The sequence below is a fragment of the Rhopalosiphum padi genome, chromosome 4 (assembly GCF_020882245.1).
Source record: "Rhopalosiphum padi isolate XX-2018 chromosome 4, ASM2088224v1, whole genome shotgun sequence".
Lineage (NCBI taxonomy): Eukaryota > Metazoa > Arthropoda > Insecta > Hemiptera > Aphididae > Rhopalosiphum > Rhopalosiphum padi.
In genome coordinates this window covers 23,677,861-23,699,719 of record NC_083600.1, presented here as the reverse complement: position 1 = coordinate 23,699,719, position 21,859 = coordinate 23,677,861, and the positions used below count along the sequence as shown (strand labels likewise).

The 21,859-nt window shown below is 30.0% G+C and overlaps 5 protein-coding genes across 6 annotated transcripts; 3 read left to right on the top strand and 2 right to left on the bottom strand.

Annotated features, from left to right (window-relative positions):
• Positions 1 to 1,694, top strand: LOC132930761 (uncharacterized). The gene has a single exon (XM_060996794.1). The coding sequence runs from the start codon at positions 87 to 89 to the stop codon at positions 1,692 to 1,694; it is 1,608 nt and encodes a 535-aa protein (XP_060852777.1). The 5' UTR covers positions 1 to 86.
• A 1,851-nt stretch (positions 1,695 to 3,545) lies between these two features.
• Positions 3,546 to 5,711, top strand: LOC132930760 (uncharacterized). Its single transcript, XM_060996793.1, has one exon. The coding sequence runs from the start codon at positions 3,753 to 3,755 to the stop codon at positions 5,562 to 5,564; it is 1,812 nt and encodes a 603-aa protein (XP_060852776.1). The 5' UTR covers positions 3,546 to 3,752; the 3' UTR covers positions 5,565 to 5,711.
• A 1,076-nt stretch (positions 5,712 to 6,787) lies between these two features.
• On the top strand, positions 6,788 to 9,938 carry LOC132928745 (integrator complex subunit 7). Its single transcript, XM_060993608.1, has one exon. It carries the CDS (start codon positions 6,999 to 7,001, stop codon positions 9,846 to 9,848), a length of 2,850 nt encoding a protein of 949 aa, XP_060849591.1. The 5' UTR covers positions 6,788 to 6,998; the 3' UTR covers positions 9,849 to 9,938.
• Positions 9,849 to 15,360, bottom strand: LOC132928747 (FAD synthase-like). 2 transcript variants are annotated; one of them, XM_060993611.1, is made up of 6 exons: positions 15,234 to 15,360; positions 12,694 to 13,114; positions 12,426 to 12,628; positions 12,137 to 12,278; positions 10,149 to 10,270; positions 9,849 to 10,082 (listed from the first exon to the last, which is right to left on the bottom strand). In XM_060993611.1, exons 2-6 carry the CDS (start codon positions 13,051 to 13,053, stop codon positions 9,944 to 9,946), a joined length of 966 nt encoding a protein of 321 aa, XP_060849594.1. In that variant the 5' UTR covers positions 13,054 to 13,114; positions 15,234 to 15,360; the 3' UTR covers positions 9,849 to 9,943. The 2 variants fall into 2 exon arrangements, 1 of the variants encoding a protein (XP_060849594.1); XR_009662060.1 differs by having other exon boundaries at positions 10,055 to 10,082; positions 10,149 to 10,947.
• LOC132928746 (tRNA (guanine(37)-N1)-methyltransferase) lies at positions 13,908 to 15,339 on the bottom strand. The gene has a single exon (XM_060993610.1). It carries the CDS (start codon positions 15,337 to 15,339, stop codon positions 13,993 to 13,995), a length of 1,347 nt encoding a protein of 448 aa, XP_060849593.1. The 3' UTR covers positions 13,908 to 13,992.
• Positions 15,361 to 21,859: the final 6,499 nt, after the last annotated feature.

The following is a 21,859-nucleotide window of genomic DNA, read 5'->3' as shown; positions in this document are numbered from 1 at the left end:
TAGTGTTCGGTTGTGCCTTTCGCTTACTCTTATCGCAGTTACCGTTATTGTTTCGTATACATCGTTAACGCGGCTTATTACTAATTATGTCGTCGTCTTCGGGCGGCGACTCTCGTGTGAGCAAATCTCCCGCCCCGAACAAAATAAAACCTACGCTGTCTACCAATCGTTCCTCGGATTCCAACTACACTCTCGTCGTATCTAAAAAAAATGCACGTAAGTCGAATTCTAATTTACTTACACCCACGTCTCCCGGACTTCAACATATTATGGAAAACACTCCGGTTCTAAATACGTCGCCTTCGACCTTCAATTATATGGACTCCGCACCTATTGACAACAATCTGTCGATAGACCCGGTCACTAATGACGGTTTATCTATTGATAACGCTAATGACCCTACATCGTTTTTAGTACCTGAAATAAACTCTACACCTGCAACCGCTTCTATACACTCCACTGTTATTTCCAATGATATAATTATGTTGTCTCAATGCTCACAACAGATCTTCCCATCCGATTATATTGGCCCCGTCATGATACTAGTTGAATGCATTGATTTAAATAAAAACTTGGGGAATTGGCACCCAATAAAGGCAGCAAAATTTTTTTCTACTAATTTCACCGGTATAACCAATATCAAGCCCGCTGGCTCAAAAAAAATCAAAATTAGCTTTGATTCGATTTTGAACGGAAATCTTTGTTTGAACTCCGAGACTCTAAACGAACATGGTTTTACAGCGAATATCCCATCGAACCTTATCTACTCTTTTGGTATAATAAAACTAGATCCAGACGTCTCCGAGGACGATTTTCGGGATGGAGTTCAATCAAGTTCTCCAATTGTAAGCTTCAAACGCATTTCTATTAGAAAAGATGGCAATATCGTAGCTACACGCATCGTTGAACTTAAATTTTTGTCTCCTAAACTACCTCAACACATTTCGATCTACAATATGATTTTTGAAGTAAACCCCAGCATCCGTTCTCCGGTACAATGTAATCGTTGTCTACGTTACGGACACACGCAAAAATTCTGTCGCAGTGATCCAAGATGCGGTCATTGTGGCGGCTCCAAACATTCTATCACAGAATGCCCGACCGTCCACGCCACGGACCCCTTATGCCTCTTCTGCAAACTTCCTCATGTTGCCACTGATCGTAGCTGCCAGGAATGGTCTGTTCAAAAGGACATCAAGAGAATCATGGCTACAGAGAATCTCTCTTACAAAGACGCCTTAGATTTTAAGAAAAATAAATATTGTACGTCTGCTTTTAAATACTCTGATATTGTAAATAGCCAGCTTCCAAATTCTAATAATTTAAATACTGATATTCCTCTTAATGAGGAGAACTTTCCTATTTTAAATGAAAGTCATCATTTTTTTAATTCTAAAAAAAACAAAAGAAAACCTCTTAATATGTCAAATAATAATAGAGTTGTCCTACCTGTTGTTTCATCTTATTCTCCTCCTAATGGCAGTTATTTAAATAATATCTCTAACCAACACAACCCGTTAGTGAATAATCTAAACGATCTTTCTTGGGTACATACATTATCCATAAAATTATCCGAAACTTTAATCAACTCCCCCTCCTTATCCTCTCCTTTCTCCTCCTCTTCCCTTCAATCACTAATTGAGTCTTCTCTAACTTCCTTACTAGCTATACCTAATGTTAAACATTTATCCTAAACGCAAGTACCTAGGATATTTAATTACTCTAACATATTATTACTCTAGACTCACAAATATCTATATGCAACTCATATGTCTCTTAACATGAATAATAACTCTTTTACCAACAACTTGATTATCTTACAGTGGAATGTTAGAAGTCTTTCAGCACGTCTCCCGTCTCTTATGCACCTCCTTCATGCACATAAGTGCTCTATTGCTATACTTTCCGAAACCTGGCTCAATCCCTCCCGTTCTATTAATATACCTTTTTTTAGAATCTACAGATCGGATCGACACGATGGGTTTGGTGGTGTGGCTGTAGCAATCCATCATTCTCTTAAATCTAGACCAATTCTTATAGATAATATCATTAGGAACAATCTTAATAATTACAAAATGGATATTATAGGCGTTGAGATTGTATCAGATTCATCTCCTCCCCTAGAGATATGGTCCTGCTACATCCCTAGTAGTTCCAACGTACCTGTTATCGTTTGGCAATCTCTGTTTAGCCTGATTTCCTGTAATTCTATTCTCTGTGGCGATTTTAACTCCTTTCATCCGGCCTGGGGCTCCGATTCTTCGTCTCCCCGTGGAAACATTATTTACAATACTATAGATTCTCTCGGCCTTTGTATACTCAATGATGGCAGTCCTACCCACATTGGACGGCTTAATTCTACGGACTCTGCTATAGATTTATCTTTTTGTTCCCCAAACCTATATTGGAACCTATCCTGGCACACTCTGGGTGAGCCTCATGGTAGTGACCACATACCTATTATAATTTCAGCTACTAACAGGAGTCTCTCAAATTTTACCCGATCTCACCATCAACCCAATAACATTCTCATTAGTCACACACCCTATAACTTCAACAAGGCTAATTGGACTTCTTTCAGACTCAATATCCAAGACGCGATATCCTCGGCTGCCGAGGACTCTGCCTTAATTAATTCTTACTCCAACTTTACAGAAATTATATTAAACGCCGCAAATTTGGCTATACCAGTTAAAAAAACCAATCCTAAATCGCATACATCCTCTCCCTTGTGGTGGAACCCGTCTTGTTCGGAGGCCGTCAAAACTAGATCCTTACACTTTAAAATTTTTCGTCGCTCTGGCAGTTTATCTGATCTTCTCAAATACCGCAACGTCTGTGCACACACCACTCGTCTTCTTAAAAATGAAAAAAGAAATAGCTGGAAAAAGTTTTGTTCCAATTTAAACCCTTCCTGTTCAATTCAATATCTTTGGGCCACAGCTAGAAGATTTAAAAATTGTGTTATTCCCACCATACGCCCTGATAACGATGATTGGTTTGACGCATTTTGCGCTAAAATTGCTCCGAGCTACGCCCCCTCCGAATTAGAAACTAGTCCTCCTTACTACCCCCATACGTCACATCCTCACGTTCTTTCTAACAAATTTACAATCTCCGAATTAAAGTTTGCTATATTTTCACGGAAATCCATTGCCCCGGGACTCGACAACATTTCGCCCGCACTGCTAAAACAACTTCCTGATATTGCGTTAGCCTCTCTTCTTGATATTTTCAATAATTTGCTAGTCACTCAGCTGTTCCCTACTTCATGGAGTTTCTACAGAGTCATTCCGATACCTAAATCAAATTCAAATACATCTTTCCGTCCTATTGCACTATCCTCCTCACTATGTAAAGTTTTTGAGCATATGCTCAAAACAAGACTTGACTGGTGGCTCGAATCAAATTCCATACTGCCTCCTAATCTTTTCGCGTTTAGGAAAGGCATGGGTACCATAGAATGCCTCTCAACTTTCATTGGTAACATCTATCATTCCTTCAATAATAAAGAATATTTTGTGGCCACTTTCATAGACATACGGGGTGCGTTTGACTCTGTTAATATACATATTCTTGTTGATTATATTATCTCTTTAAATGCCCCTCCGGAATTCGGCAATATATTACTCTCCCTTTTCAATAAAAGGAATCTCGTTTTCTCTTCTTCATTTGGTTCTTCTAGTTCTCGTTCTACATTCACAGGTCTCCCACAAGGAAGTTGCCTCAGTCCCCTTCTATTTAATATATACATGAGCCTCGTTGCAAAAAATCTCTCAAAGTCTGGCCATAACTGCCTTATCTACGCAGATGATATGGTCATCTTTTCTTCAAATAAATCTCTACCTCTCGCCATAGAACGATTAAATGCTGCTCTTCAAGATCTAAAAACCATTTTATCTAATGTATCTCTGGAAATCGCTCCTGAGAAATGTAAATCGGTTATTTTTACTCGGCGCAGATATTTTGATCCACATAACATATACCTAGACAATTACCTCATTCCTTTTGCTACAACCGTAACCTATTTAGGCATTACCCTTGATACCAAACTGCGTTGGATACCTCACATATCTTCACTTTCTCTCTTCACATCCCGTTGGTCAAACTTCCTCAGGACTGTATCTAATACTTGGTGGGGATCCCATCCTTCTAGCTTGCTATCCATTTATCGCTCTATCATACGTTCTAAATTGGACTATGGTTGTTTTCTTTTCGGCTCGGCCGCCTACTCCAACTGGAAAAAAATTAATATGCTCCAATCGTCTTGTCTTAGAACTATAATGGGATATGTTAGGTCTACCCCTGGTCCGGCGATGGAAGTTGAAACCTTCTGTCCTCCTTTTAATATTAGATGCCGATGGCTCGCAGGAAAATTCATTTTAAAATCTTTAGCTCATTCCAACCACATTATATTCGATACCTTCTATTCTCTATATATCACTTGGCGTTATACACCCAAGTCAATGCCGGTCCTATCAATTGCTGCAAACTCTCTCTCCAATTTTCACCAATTTGTCTTAAACTCTTATAAACTTCCACTCTATGAGCAACCTTTTGACTCTCTCCTTTATACCCCTTTAGTCCAAATTGACAATTTTTCTAATTTTTCACTCGTTGAACTTAAATCTATGTCTTCTTCTTTTGTTAATAAACTTTTTTCTAATTTCCTCAATCTTAATTACCCCAACTTCACTATCATATACACCGATGGTTCAGTGTCTCCTTTATCAGCCGGCTATGCCTTCTATATTCCCGATCTTCATATTTCTTTCTCTAACAATCTCCCCCCTTCGTCCTCTTCCTTCACTGCTGAATGTTACGCTATTCTCGAAGCTCTTCTTTTTATTTCTGATTTAGCCCCTAATAGATACTTAATTGCTTCTGATTCCATGTCCTGCTTACAATCTCTTACATCTAATCCATTTAATTCTAAATTATCCCCTCTTGTTTTTCTAATTAAATCATATATATACACTCTCGAGCAGTCCAATCATCATATTCAATTTTTATGGATCCCTAGCCACATCGGCATACATGGGAACGAAACGGCTGACGGGCTCGCCAAAGCTGCATCCTATACTATCCTTCCTCCTCTTGCGCAATTGCCTTGGACCGATTTTTCCCCTTTATTGCGTCGTCATATTATCAGCCTCTGGTCCAATCACTGGAATAACCTGCCTGCTCACTTTGCTTCTAGGTATAAATCAATTGTCCCCAGTATCACTAATAAAAAAACTTGGTTCTACAACTTAGACCTACCACGGTCTATCATTGTCCGTTTTAACCGACTCCGCGTGGGCCACTCACTTCTTCCAGATCATGCATACAAACTTGGCCTAAATGACTCTCCCCTCTGTACACTACACATAACCGAAAGCATCTGTGACATCTCTCATTTACTATTTGACTGTCCGTCATTGTATTCTAAGCGTACATCCTTGATTAATTATATTAAGTTCTTAAACATTCCTCCCACTCTCCCTTCTATACTCAACACCCAAGTCGAAACAGTTATAAAAAAAATAATACATTTTTTATTGGAAGCTGGCTTTGTAATATAAGGTGGTATCTACGCATATCATTATTTAATTAGATACTATAATTTGTTACTTCTTTCTTTTTAACTACCATATATTGTTTTACTATATTTTTGTCATAGCTATTACTTGTTTTACTTAATAATTGTTGAGCTATTATAGTTACATACTAAAAGCTATAATAAAAAAAAAAAAAAAAAAAAAAAAAAAAAAGTTGTTAATTTACTCATTAAAAATATAAAATAATGTATATTCACAATATTTTTATAAACGTATACAGTGGCGTAGCTAGGAATTTTAGTCGGGGGGGGGCAAAATTTCAAAATTGTTCATGGATTATATAACGTCAAATACACAAGTATATAGCTATATAGGTAGTAATTAGTAAATAATTTCAGTAAATGAAAATAATAAAATAATACAATCACAATATGTCAATATAATGTAATATAATGATACAATATATAACAATACTATTCAACTTCTTATACAACTTTATTATACAGTTTTTTTAAATTACCAAATTTTGTTTAAAAGTTAATTCACACGCTCCACAGAATTTATTTAAATTTTAAATATTTTCTAGTTTATAATTATGATAGAGTTCGAATTTTAAAATTATCTTTATTTAGTTGGATCTTAAATCCAAAATGAAATTGTGGGAATGACAATAACATATGAAAATTATTTGTTAGAAATCCCAAGAGAAGTTAGTTTTATTGCATGGGTACCTATTTAGTATTTAAGAATATGGGGTTTAGGAATATATAGTTCTGATAATACTATAAGGGCGAATTAAAATATAATTAAAAATGAATTTAATTTATTTTAATTCATGCTATAAGTATATTCATTAGGTACCTATATTCATTGATTATAAATACTAATATTTGAGTAGTATTTATAATCAATGGTAGGTATATTATTATTTATGGCAATCATGGCATAGAGTAGTGTTTCTCAACCGGTGTGTAGCGACACATTGGTGTGTTGCCGATTAAGTTCTAACGTGTCGCGGGAAGTACTAATATTAAATGTACGAACCATGTTGACACTATATTTACAAAAAATGAATAGTTATTATTCTTATTTTTTTTTTCATTGTGTGTCACAAAGTATGAAAATGTTTGTTGAGAAACACTGGCATAGACAAACAAAGTTTAGCATCAATAATTATCGACACATACTTCATAAACGTATAAATTATTGTGTTAGTGTTATCAGATAACATTTATTATTATTATTTACATTTTGTATTTTTTATATTCAAGCAAAGCAAGACTATTCAAGAATTAAATTTCAAGATATATAATATAATTATATAATTATATTAAACTTGAATTTAATACATTAGACTTCTTAAATTTGAATTCCTGTGTAATGTAAGATAGTTATAAGTAAAATAAATTTTAATTTATTTATTGTAAGTTTTAGTTGTGTATAAGACGCTATTCTGAGATGCCGGCTCTTCGGAGTGCCATTTGTGAAACCCTCCTAGGAGAACCTGATCAAGATGCCAACTCTGCTTTGATTGAACTCGACAAAGGCCTACGATCCAGCCGTGTTGGTGAACAATGTGAGGCAATTGTACGGTTTCCTCGACTAATTGAAAAATATCCTTTTCCAATTCTTATTAATTCGTCATTCTTGAAGCTAGCTGATGTGTTTCGTCTCGGAAATAATTTTCTTCGACTTTGGGTGTTACGAGTATGTCAGCAGACGGAAAAGCATATTGACAAAATTTTAAATATTGACGAGTTTGTTCGTAGAATTTATAGCGTAATTCACTCTAATGATCCAGTTGCTAGAGGGTTGACTTTACGTACATTAGGTAGTGTTGCGCGAATTATACCAGAAAGAGGACAAGTGCACCACAGTATACGTACAAGTTTAGATTCTCATAATGCTGTTGAAGTAGAATCTGCGATTTATGCAGCAGCACAATTTGCCGCCCAATCAAAATCATTTGCTGTAAGTATGTGCAGTAAAATTTCAAACATGATTAGAGGTATTTCAACTGATGTTGTTATGAAACTTGAATTAATTCCTATTTTAAAACATATGCATCATGACACAACTACTGCCACAATGGTCAGAACACTTTGTACTGATTTGCTAGAAAAATACCCAGCTCAAGACTTTGTGCTTGTAACATTGAAGACTCTCAATCAATTAGCTTTGTCTATTTTAGTTGATGTACCAAAACAAATAGAATTACTTTTGAAATTTTTGAGTGAAGACAAACGACCTTTAGTTTGCAAGTGTGCTATATCTGGACTTTATCAGATTGCCAAAGAAGGTGCACATTTTTGGTCAGAACAAACCATTAACAACTTGGTCAGTTTTTGTGAGAGCTTAAATGTTGACAACAGTTTGAAAGCAGATGCTATAAGTGTATTTGTTCCATTAACAAAATCTCCAGCTATATGCCAATTTCATTACAGTACAGACAGTCTACTTATGAAAATGTGTATTGCTGAATCGAGTTCATTGCATCAGTCAGTTGCCGGAAATGCAGTTAAAGTATTGACAAATATAGCGTGTTATTGTTTTGAAGAGGAAATTATGTCAGAAAATGATGCTAATATATTAAAGGTTTGCATACAAAGCTATCTTTTGTCTGTCCTATCAGCTGGACATCAACATACTGATGACATCAGAAATTTAAACAATGAAGAACAATCCCTTATTCAAAATATTTTAAAAACAGATAATATTGATGAGCCAATGGATGTTGATGGTGTTACTCCTGAAAACTTAGATAAAGCATCAAACTATCTTCGTGATGGTTTAAGATCATCTGTTATGCTATGTAAGGCAAATAAAAGTCTAATCCCAGATTTTGTTTCACTTGTTGTTAAACCATTGCAACAAGATGGATTTGAATTAAATCCATTGATATGTGAAGCTATTGCTGCGTTTGGTGGTATATTACCTGGTACGTTACAACCATTTCTACCAGTTTTTATAAAACAATTGACAGATTTAAATAAAAATAAAAACCATGAGTCTATAGCTACTAAAGTTTTGTTATGTACTGTGATTTTTCAAGCCATCGCTGGCTATGATGAACATGATAATGTAAAACGAATAATTAATGATGTAATAAAAAATACTGACTTATGGACCAATTATAAAATTGGTCGAGCAGCTGTTAGATATGGTCATTTTAATATAAGTTCTAAAATTTTTGGTAGCCTAAATAATCGTGTTGGTTCAGAACAAATGCATTTTTGGTTAGCTGCATTAGAAACTATTAGTACAGCAGAATCTCAGCTTAAATCTTCAAATCCTTCAAAATTATTAAGTAACTTGGGGCAATCAATATCCACTTACTACAGAGCAATTGCTGCATTAAAAGCTGCATCACTAATGCTTATTTTTCAAACAGAATATACACGTTTGCGTTGTGAACTATTACAATGTTTCATGCGTTTATTATCTACATGCAACAGTTTTTGCACTACACCTCCGCCAGCTATTGCTTCGGCAATTGTGCAAGCTACTAGAGATGAAATGCAAAGTTATGGACATATTACAAATCAATTGAGAAAAAGAGCAAAAGAATTTAAGGGATGTGCAGATTTATATTGGAGATTATACCAATCAGCATTTGATGCTGACCCTAATACATTATATCATTTACAGCTTTTACAGCATTTGTGTTTGTTAATGGCTCATAACATTGAATCGGTAGCAGTTCCAAATAAGTGTGAAAGTCCAGTCTTAGATTCTGAATTGGAAAAAGAAGGCTCTTTAGAGATACAGTTGATTGTCAAATGTAGACAAGAGCTCTTAGAAATAATGAGTACGGTAAAAGAAAAAGCAATTACTCATAAACATATACGATCTCTCAAAAAACAAGCTTCCCTTTTGGTAACTACACCCATGTGTTTTCCTCGTTACTTTTTCCAAACTTTACAATCTACTACAATAACATTGGCTGTATCACCTCAGCCTAGAGTTAATGGAGAACCGATTACAGTGAATATGGGAAGTAATTTTGTAGTTAAAGTTGAAGGAGTTGTACAGCATGGAACAAAAGCTAAATTTCGTAAAGTTGATGGAATTCAATTAACAATAACATCACAATTAGTGACAAGAAATCACGACACTAGAACAACTGAAGGAAATTTGATGTTAACACAAACAGTGAAACCACATAAAGACTTCTTTGCTTCGGAATTTTGTCTGAGTTTCAATCAAGGAAGTCAACATCAAGTGCATATTGAAGCAGCTCTAATTGATGATACTGCATCTGTTTGGCAAATTGGAGTGCGTAACACATTAACTATAAAATGTCATTAATGAAAAAAAAAATTTTTTTTTTTATTGTTTTTTTTTTTTTTAATTAATTGTACACTTTCACCTAGTTTAATAAATTTAATACTTCTAACATGTTACTATAATCTATTTTCTCGTTCTGAATTGCTATCTTGAAGTAAAAATGCTGGCCAATATTTAACTTCTCCAGTATTTTCATCTATATATTTTAAATTTGGATTAGGGTGACTTTTTGACTTGTTACCAAGAGATGTATACCTATAAAAAAAATATATAATTGTAGTTATATAATGTACATACAAAATTAATTTTTAAGTTGCTCACCCTTTATCATACAAGCTACAATACGGAATAGAGAATTGTCTCAAAAATGACCAAATGTTATCATAATTCCAATGCAATAAAGGTTGTACTCGTACTAATTTAGGCCAGCCTGGATCAGTTTTCTAAAATAATAATACATGGTTGATTAGTAGTTTTCAAAGTCATATATTTTAGTCGTATAGTAGTAATTGATTACAATTAGATGAATTAGGTACTGACAATATTATTATCTATAATAATTATATTATACTGATCTAAAATTAATTTTTCAAGTTTGACAATAAAAGAAACTATTTATTTATTTTTTCAATTTGTATGATATTATCTTGCTATTTAAGTATCCAATATATAGTAATAAATGCAATGTTAAAAATACTTTTAAAAAGAATTTGAGTAAATTAAAAACAAATATATTTAAAATACTACAAAATAAATATAATAATTATCATTAAATAAGTTTTATTCATTTTATCTGACCAAAAAAGTTATGAAGTAATTAAAGATAAACTAAAATAAAAATTGTAATTAACATGCAATAAATGATTTTTTTTATAAAATATATAAAAGTACATTGTATACTTACTAAAATGTATGTAATATAAAGCCACTAATTAAAAAATGTTTTAAACTTAGTAAAAATTATATTCATTCAATGACCTACACTATTACTCAAACATTTTACAATACTGGAGTTTATGTGTAATTAGAATACTATGTGATATTATTCATCATAGGCGTGCGCACTGTGCGCAGACTTCAATTTCCGACCGAGCATGGAACAATTAGTGCACCTAATTTTCTTTTAAACATATTAACATAAATTATAATTATAAATTAAAAACTGTATAATATTTATATATATAAATAGAATCAAGTTGTACACTAGCAAATGCACACAACATTGTTGTGCTAATTTCTAAATATATACTTCTTAAGTTAAAAATAAAATTACATATGAATATATGATATTAATGTATAAATGTGTAACTACATAATAATTTTAATTAAAGAAGGATTATAAATGAATGAATTTTCCTATTTCTCAGAGACCTTAGTCTATAGTCATTAACTACACGTTTTGTGCATAATATTTTTGTTAGATCAATTATGAATAAATCAATAAAATATACGTAGTAGTATACAAATATTTTAAATGATACTTCACTAGTACCACAAATACAATTTTCATGATTTCCACAAACATTGGTTATAATTAAATATAATTTATACAAATTTGAAATTTTACTATGCCCCAAAAAGATTCCGGTCAAGCCCTGTGCGCACACTTATGTTGTTCATAAATAATCAAAACTATATAGTTTCATATATTCACAAATATTATTATTTAATTAAATACTTTAAAATTGCATTAAATAAAAACCCTTCTATTATTTAATTAATAACATGTTTTGATTTCCTAAAATTATGTATTAGTGTCCCAATAATAAATAATTGTTATGTAATATAATTTAATTTTAGTTATAATATTTAAAAAAAATCTATTTATTTGCTTTGAAAATAATAAATTAGTTTAAAGGGCTGCTACAACAGCATTTGTTTTCTCTGTCTATCTCCCACATAATATAGGGACAAAGATACTCCGTATTTCCACGATTACGACTCTCTGATTCAGTTTAGGACAAAAGCACCTATTAAATATTTTATAAAGAAGAATATTTAAATGCATAGATTTTTAATATTTACAATATGAATAAATTATTAATGTTAAAAATAATCAAAATTATTTTAAATTAAAACATGCTTATATTTATAAAAAATTTAAATATTAAAAATCTACACAGGAAATACTCTTCTTTATAAAATATATAATAAGTACTTTTGCCCTAAAATGAACCAGAGTCGTTATCATGGAAATACAATGACAAAGGAAAAAAATGTTGGTGTAGCGCCTTCTTAATGTTTTTAAATAAAGTGTACCATTTTATTTGTGTTAAAATAATAATATATTATTAAGATTTTTATTTTACTTGAAAGAACTGCAGTTTTGTAGAACCTGTATCAGATTGTCTTGTACCTATGATAGATGCACAAAATTGAGGATTTTCCTTCAAAAAGTCATTAAGACCAGATTTAAGTTCACCTTTGATTACTGTTAAGTCTAAATTAAACCTAAAAATAATAATAAAAACAAAATTAAATTATTTAATAGTGAAAAATAATTTTTTTTCTAAACTAATATATTATATTTTATTGAGTTATTTATTAAATTATTATTGTTATTGAAGTAATTATTACACTAATTTTTGATAAACGAACCTGTTTACTGTGGATTGTACATAGTCTTCTTCTTCAGAAAATTGGTCATCTGATTGAAAATAAACAGCTTTGATTCGTTCATTAAATTTTAATTCTTCAAGCACAGCTTGAAATAGATATAATAAAACGACGCAATCTTTTCCACCATTAAAGCTCAAAAATATGTTTTGTAAAGTAAATTTGTCAATACTTTCTTTTATTACCTATAAATATAATTCATTAGTAAATTCATACTAAATTACATTTTAATAAAAATAGAACTGGATACCTGTATTGCCTCTATAATACATCGACCTAGAGGTAAATGTGTATGTATTTGAAATTTCCTAATATCTTCAAAATTTACTGAATTTACTGTATAATGTGGGTATATAAGTGTATTATCTGGTAATCTACTAACTAAAAATCTTTCAAACTCATTGATTATATTTTCATTATTGCAATAGATTCCGAAAGAATCTATATAGACAATACAATCAAATGTATCACAGCTATTTGTTTTCGATATTTCATCCTTTATTACTTTTAGAGTTTTGATGATTAAATCTTTGTGATCAGAATTAAAATAAATAATTCGTTTAAACACATATTTGAATACAGGGTCAGGTGTATTTTCCATTATTGTCATCTTTTCATATACATTTTAAATTGAATTTTGAATGTTCTTCAACATGCAACAATTTTTAGTTCTATAAATAAATATATATATTAATAAATTATTTTGTTAATTAAATATTAGTAAAAATATTTAGTTATATAATTTAATATCTAATCATAATTATAAATGTTCAAATATTTGGAAGTACATTTTTTATTAATGGTTAATAATTTCTAAATAACTTTATTTGACTCAAAAAATTATACTCATGAACTGAGTTTGAAATTTAAGCAATAACTTATTTTTTTAGCTTGACATAAAATCTAGCAATGTTAAATATGAAATTTAAAAGTGCTTATTTTTAAACATTATTTCTAGTTTTTTTTTTTTTTTGTAATTTGAGAGGAAGCTAATTTATTTTTGTAGTCATAGAAAAATGTTCTCAGCACAGATAAAAAAAAAGCCTAGTATATTATGAAAAGAGTTTATGGTTTTTGAATTGTATTATTTTTTTAAGTCTGATGAAGAAGGTTTATAAATTTTTAGGTTGATTTTTTATTTTTTAAATGCCTATTTTAATGATTATAGATGATTTAAGTTCTGAATCCTGTTCATAGATAATAATAACTATAAACAATGATAAAAACAAATAAATAATAAATACAATTTGTGATAATACTACTTTAAGAGGACTTGTTATAAACAATAATTTTAACATCACCACTAAGATAATCATTACCAAATAGTTAAATGTATATCCAAACTATTTACATTTTACATACTAAAGAAAAAGCATGTTTTGACAAGGTACTGACATAGAATAGAGTAAAAACGAAGTAAAATAGATTAAGCAGTCATAAATAAGTTAAAAAAATACAACAGTATTATTACTTAATAAGAAATTATATTTTATTTTTATTAATAGATATCATTAAATATAAAAATATTATAGTAGTAAAATAACAAATATTATGAATCCTCTTTGCTCTTTTTAACACTATCTTCAATATTAATTTCATTTAATTTTCTTTTTTTAATACTTTCAGATTTACACACTATGTCCTTCCTCATTTGAAATGTAATTCGAACCATTTCCTTATTGGGTGCTACATTTCTGACTCTTACAATTTCTTGAATATCATCATCCTTGATATTACTAAAGTATTCTTCCATTATTGATTTTAAACCTTCTTCATAATTTTTATCAGTTTTTACAAAAGTATAAACATGTAAAATTGGTAGAGAATGATCAGATATTTCTTCCCATTCAAATAAATTACTAAAATACTTTACAAAGTCAACAGCAATTGCAGGTAAATTCATTGTTACATGTATTTTATTTTTTGAGGTAATTGTCTTTGACCATGAAATGTAATGTGTCTTCAAATCTTCTTGAATAAATTTACTCCCATCTTTATTGATAATTGTTAAGAGTTCATCTTTAATGCGATTCTTTTTTTTATTTATTTCTAACCATTTACAGCTATTAGGATTCAAATCATTAGCTAATACTATACAACCCAATTTTGCAGCCGGTACAGAAAATGGTCCTATTCCAGCAAACACATCATACAAAATATCACCTGATTTTAGTTTTTGCAAAATACGTTCATGTTCAGTGCATAGTCTCGGATTCCAATAAACTTCTGAAAAATCTAGGTCAAATAAGCATTTATTTTCTTTAATTGTAGTTTTTAAATCAGACGAACCATAAATAATTTCATATTCAAAGTTTCTATATACATTATTTATATTGTCAATTTTGTTCACTACACTTTTACAACCCTTAAGTTTATCACTAAGTACTCGACCAATAATATCCTTATAATCCAACAATTCTGGTTTTAGATTCACATGTATAATTGATCCAATTGTTGAATAACTTGATAACATAGATTTTTCAGGTAAGACTGCCTTAAGAATTTCATCATGATTCCAATTATTATAACCCACCTCGATTTGTACATATTTCAAATTTTCAGTGGAAATAAAGGCTAAGTTAAGATCTTCACACGAAGAAAATTTGGCCGGATCGAGATAAAAAACACATTCAGAATCATTAGAAGCATTACGAATTGGCTTGAAGTTGTTTAGCTTAATAATATAATTTTTTAATACTTTATTAGCACTTTCAACAAAATTTTTATTTATTACTATAACAGGTACAGTTACAGGTTTTGTGAATTTATCAATTTTAAAAACTTTCATACCTCGTACTTCATCTGGTGGTAATAATGTGTTCATGATAGTTTTGTTTGATTGATTATAATATTTGCTTATAAAATGACGTAGTGATTGACGAAAAGTTAAATTCATAAAACTTAAATCGCCGTCATTAACTGAAATAAAATAATATATTAAAAAACAAAATATATTACAAATATAAGAGATCTTACCTTATTAGTTATTAAGTATGTCCACAAAATGTGGGATGTATAATATGATATTGAATATGACGAAGGCAATATTAAATAAATATTTTTGATAGGTTTGGCAAATGGCAATATGGATTTAGTAAATAATATTAACTAATTACGCATGAATTAAATATTTTTTTTTAAATGTGTCGTTGACTGATGTAGTGATGTTCTACTTCCACAGTTCCACATGACTACATTGAGCACATACACACAATCAGTTATCAGCAGCACCACCATAGCTTTCGATACTATAGTGATAAACTGATAACCATCTTAGTATTTCTTAAATTTCTTTATAACGGTTGAATGTCCTCAGAGCCCAACCTCGAGCAACTTAGACCGTGGCTAGGGGGGGCTACAGCTCCAGGCCCCTGTTGATATTTTAATATTAAAGTAGCACTGTGCAATTATATGATATTATTGCTTTCGTTAGACATTAACAAAACAAATTAGTCACGTTTCGTAATGGAATTTAAAAATATTTAAATATTATACAAATATTAAAAATTTTGTTCACTTATGAGTTATGAGTCATGTTCACCGTCTTTTTAAAATTACATTACACAAATGTTAAAGATCTTTAAAATTATATTGCCCCAGGCGGCCAGGCCCATATTTCCTAAGTTGGGCTCTGAATATCGTTTTTACATCAACGGAAGTGATACCTAGGTGCATATTTCACACAAGTTAATTATTTTGGATTGTATTCTATTTCTGAATTGAGTGAATTGTTTTTTGGAGTTTTTATTAATAGTATATCCTTTATCGACATAATAGCGTTAAACCCTAAGTTTTTTCAAGTATGTTTTGTAATTTTGAATTGGTTGAAACTCCAATTTCTCCAGGAACACGTTACGATTGCTTTATGGCGTTATCAATTATTTCAAGACTTGGCATTTAAGACATTTTTAATTTTGAAATAGTATATACTTAAAATCAAAAATTAGCAGAAATAAATGCTGAAATAAAAACGGAAATTCTACAATAATTCAGAATACGTATATTTATTTGTAAAATGCTCAAAAATATTTAAAATAAAATTAGTATCTGCAATTATTCGAAATTAAATGAAACGTATACATTGTCGAAAACATTCCGATGTTAAAACTAAATGAAAATATTTATTTAAATTAATCCGTTTCCTAGTTATCGCGCTCATCGGTGTTATCGCAATTCTCATGATAATTTACTTTTATCGGCGGTCGCGAATTCGCGATCCCGTTTGCAATGTTTGCATAGTGCGTAGCGCGTAGGTACTGCGTACATATATTTATTACTTTGTAGAAGGCAGTGGCGCCGCACTTCTAAAAATGTATTCACGCCAAATGAAAATACAACGGCCCTAAGCTACCCCAGTGGCCACGAGTCTACTCCGTCCCCCTGCGTACCCCCCCCCAAGCCGAGCTCTGGAGTTAACTTAACTCCTTATCCAGAATCTCCCAAAATGTGTGCTTAACAAAGTATTTTAAATTAAATATTACCTTAATATTTCATGGTATGCATATTATTCTTCTGTATTTGTTGTATACATATTTAAACATCGATGATGACGAATACGCAATGCACCGTCATATATACTCATTTGTTCAACGTACCTAATGACTAATTTTATTTATTATTTTAATATTTCATTTCTGTAGCTATTATCAGTCAACTGAGATAGCGAAGTCTCTGAACTACGAACCAGGTAGGTACTTAAATAAATAAGTATTAATGTATATCTCTTATTTTCATCAAGTAACCAAGTATAGTTTATTATGTTGATTAAAATATTGCAAAGACGTCCAGCTACCCTCTGATCGCCGGCCCCCTTTTAAAAATGTGGTCAGGCCGTGGCCTGACCTAAACATAGGACTCGGCTCTCGACGCCACTGGTAGAAGAGATGATATGAGGCTGCAACAACCAAAAAATAGAATAGATTAAACTTACTAAACTTAAACTCTCCAATGTCATAATCTGTGCTTTCGACTTTCAGTGCTTTCACAATTTCACTACCTACTATCTTAGTCCTTAATCGTTATTAATTATTATAGCTTTAATTTAACTATGGTGGTGGTTAAAACGGTTTAATATACCTACGTCATGCACTCATGCGGTTATACGTATGTGGTTAAAAAACCTATGGCTTATGATACACTAAATGGAACTATTGAAATTCACAATAATTATTGTTAAAGTCTTAAGAATAATGAGCAACTATAAAAAAAAAAAAAAAAAAAAAGCAAGTGATGAAGAATAAGCTGGATGGCCTGGATGTCTAGAAAATATAAACAAGTCGTCAGTTTTACATTTTCACCAACGAAAATATTTTTTGTATTTCAATGATCGTAGATTAGAATCTGGATACACGAAGTAACAATTATCTACAATATTAGTATATTACATATTAATTACACTTTACACTGATAAATATAATTTTAATTTTAAATGTACAAAAACAAATAACTATCCACGCGAGCACTATTTCTTATTTAAAATACATTTCAATGTAAAAATTTAATATTTTCCTCGTGTAAAAAAGCGGAAATTCCAATTGGAATAAGAAAAAATGACTAATTACATCTAGAAAATAGAAATACAAGTAATACAACATAAATTATTCTTTACACATATTTTAACCATTTGTATTACCGATTAAAATAAACGACAAATATACACTATACGTACAATATAAGAACTGTATGTCCGTATCAAATATGTCAGCTTTGCCAAAATTTAAGGTTTTATCTTTAAACGACTGACTGAGTAAAATTAAGCAACAATGGAAACAACTCTTTTCAACTACGGTGATTCCCGATTCTGCATTGTAACTTCATTCACACGATTCCGCACTAAATGATTTTGTTGTCAGTATATTATATTTTCTAAACAATTTTAGTTATCTAAATAATAGATGATAATTAAATCAAACTATACTATTATTCAATTCGTGACATTTGTGTCACAAGTTGGTTTTCGATATTAAGGAGAAAAATTAATTAACTACCAATCAACAATTGCTTAAAAATCTTATGATCATAAATTGTATTATTTTAATTATTTTGTTTTGATTTATTATACAATAGTTTTAAAATAAATTATTCTTTTGAATTTTTTTTTATTATTATTTTGCATGCAAAAATCTAACTACTCTTGTTTCTTATTCACTTTTGTCTCAAATTATGTATTTGAAGGCTATCCTATAGTAAACAATATTTTTAAATGTTTTTGAACCCACTCTCTCCACTCCACGCAAAAAAGGTACTATCTATGCTTGTATGTAACTGGATACACCTATAGCGGCTATAGAATAGGTACTAGATAGTACGTCCTACACACATCATTAAAATAAAAGTTTTAAGTAGGTACAATTCTAGTCATAACTAATAATGTATTATAATATATAGTATCAGAGTATCTATACGAATACGTTGTTTATGTAGTTAATACTAAATACTCTGTAGGAAGATAGGTACATGTTGAATTGTTGATGATGGTTATTGGTTTGTAATTTGTAAACTATAGTTAAGTTGTAAATTAAATAGAAAGGTATTATTTCTCATGCACGCTAAAATAATTATAATGTATACATGGGTACCAAAAAAAAAAAAAAATATATATATGAACCTGTGGGATCATATCATATTTGATGATATAAAGAGGTTCGTACATGAATTGAGGTAGTTTACTTTCTTAGTTTATGATTATGGGTTCGTAATATTCGTATATTACCATATTGATTATATGATTATGAATATCAATGGTATAGGTGGTATAACTAAATACTATGTATAACTAATGTCTGATTGTAGAAATCAATGAATATTAAATTAATTACCATTTACGTGTTAGTTACTTTATAAGCAATTCATCAAGACGAAAATATTTTTTTCCGAATTTATATTTAACAGATAAGTATACTTTGACACCCAAATAATATTATACTTAAAATTGTTTTTAGTTTTTAAATTAAAATTTGTAGGTAGGTACAATAATGATTTAATAAAAATACATGCATATTTTACTTGGGTGTTGGCCATTAGGCCTTGGTTTTATTTTAATGTATTTATAGTTATATATTATAGCAAAAATAATATAAGATAGTACGAGTATAATATAAGCATTAAAGAAAATGAAAAAAATTATGTGTCTTGGAGTCTAAAGGTAACGTATCAAGAGTAGTGATTTGAATAAAAACAATTTTAACCCTTACTTCCACTAATCGAACTTTAGATACACTTCTGAATGATTTTTTTATAGTCGACAACTGATTATACAAGGTACTATTAATACCTTCTTAATGGTTTTTATTTTTCACGAATATACAGTGGAACCTTGATAAGTCAAAATTCAAGGGAAATTCGATTTTTTCAACTTACTAAAAGAATTATCAAGATTTTAAGTAAAAATTTCGACTTAAATAATTTTTTAAATGTATGTACGTATATTAAAGTTATAGTATACGATACAGATACAGTCTGTACTATTATTTTTATTATTTTTAAGTTATTAATAAATGATCAAAAATGTGATAAAATAATTAATAATATTTACATTCGCTACCACCGTATACGTATCACCTATTGATCGCAACAGATAATACCAAATGTAGTGAAAATATAATCGAATGAAAAATACAAATAATACAATAATAAACATTAATAAACGCGATTAAGTTAAATTATCGAAACGCACAAGCAGATTAGGCAAATGGTTATAAAAATTTCCGTCATTATATGGAAGTATATTCGGAACTCAGAATGTTTGAATTATCTATAGTTTTTTTTTTTTGACTTATCGAGGTTCTACTGTAGTTTAAAAAAATGATAAATATACTATAATATAATTTATACATAATATGTTAATATATATAGGTAAGCTAAAAGTATACCAACGAATAGGTATTTCTTATTTTAAATTTAAATTGCATAGTTTCTCATGAGTGGCTCCAGAGACTTGTTTGGGGAAGGAGGTTAAGTCATAATATATTCATAATAGTATAATACTATATGACTATTACACCATAATTAGTGTATTAGTATATTTTATATTATTATAGTTTATTTATACTTCATAGTATATATAATAGGTAATAGGTATATTAGGTTAGGTTAGGACGGTTAGGTATATAGCATATAAATATACTACTCGTACCACTGCACATAGTGCACATGAATTGCGTCCCAGTCATATTATTTACCGACTACACGAATTGCGTCCAAACGTAAAAACATTATTTTCTTTCCATTTTACACAGAATTAGTCAATAGCAAATTATGATTATCGGCAGGTAGGTTAAAAATATTGATTTTTTTTGTTGTTATGCAATTAGAAGCAAGTACAATGAAAATATGTAGGTTTAAGTTATAGGAGTGTAATATAATAATCAAAATATAAAATAATAAAAAAGTTATAAGTATAAAATTAAAAAATTAAAAAAAATGATAAAAATTTTAATGGAAAACTTAATCGTTTTTTGTATTCTTGACTCAAACCACCAACCGTTTAAATTTTCTTCCACCAACTTTGACCTAAATGAAACCTGCATCCTTTCATTAGAACTGATGGCCACAAAATTAATAATGATGAGTGAATTGCTTTTTCAAAATCGGCAATATTATTTTAAGTGAAAAAATGATATTATTTTTTAAAAATTTAGATTTGAGATGTGTAAATGCTGTAGTATAAGTTTCTATATTTTTACTATAGGAAGTAAAAACAAACTACCAGTGGTATACCTTTAATTATTATTTCACAAGCCATGGATTATAAAAAATTGTGTTAACAATTTTGGGCAATTTTTAAAGTTCCATTCACAAATATTAAATCAACTTCATTTAAAAATGATTAAAACCGGACGCAATTGATGTAGTCATTTACTGTTTCGATAAATCCGGACGCAATTCATGTACTTACCCACTTATCAATTTTTTTATTTCGGGACGCAATTCGTGTATTTTGCTACCGCTAACTAGTTAATTACACACTTGTATATGTGTCTATGATAGTCGATTGTATAATATGCTTTTTTTGTAATTCTGTTTTTAATAATATACAATTTTTTTTTAAATATGGGGTTTGGGTTGGGGACCATGCTTCAGATGGGAAGACTGTATGAAGAGAAAAGTTAAAGCAATAGGCCTAAGAGCAAACTGGAGAGAAGTAGCTGAAGATAGAATAAGACGAAGGGAAATTGGTTTTACGGGATGGTCTTAAAGGCCGGAAAACACAAAAAAAAAAAAAAAATTAAAACAGTTTCATATTTCATTAGTTATTACCACATGATTTATTAAAATAACAAATCCATTATAATGAAAAAATTATAATTATTTATTATATTATTTATTTTATTATTTTATGTTTAAATTCTTTAATGTAGAAATAGAAAATGTACCTCTACTGGAAATATTGTTTGGAATAATTGTTTATTCTTATT

Excerpts from the sequence above, each read along its gene's own strand:
- LOC132930761 (XM_060996794.1), top strand. The coding sequence starts at position 87 with ATGTCGTCGTCTTCGGGCGGCGACTCTCGTGTGAGCAAATCTCCCGCC.
- LOC132928746 (XM_060993610.1), bottom strand. The coding sequence starts at position 15,339 with ATGAATTTAACTTTTCGTCAATCACTACGTCATTTTATAAGCAAATAT.
- LOC132928747 (XM_060993611.1), bottom strand. The coding sequence starts at position 13,053 with ATGACAATAATGGAAAATACACCTGACCCTGTATTCAAATATGTGTTT. Across the intron at positions 12,629-12,693 it reads GTATTATAGAGGCAATACAG|GTAATAAAAGAAAGTATTGA; the intron begins GTATCCAGTTCT and ends TTATATTTATAG. Across the intron at positions 10,083-10,148 it reads TGTAGCTTGTATGATAAAGG|GTATACATCTCTTGGTAACA; the intron begins GTGAGCAACTTA and ends TTTTTTTTATAG.
- LOC132928745 (XM_060993608.1), top strand. The coding sequence starts at position 6,999 with ATGCCGGCTCTTCGGAGTGCCATTTGTGAAACCCTCCTAGGAGAACCT.
- LOC132930760 (XM_060996793.1), top strand. The coding sequence starts at position 3,753 with ATGAGCCTCGTTGCAAAAAATCTCTCAAAGTCTGGCCATAACTGCCTT.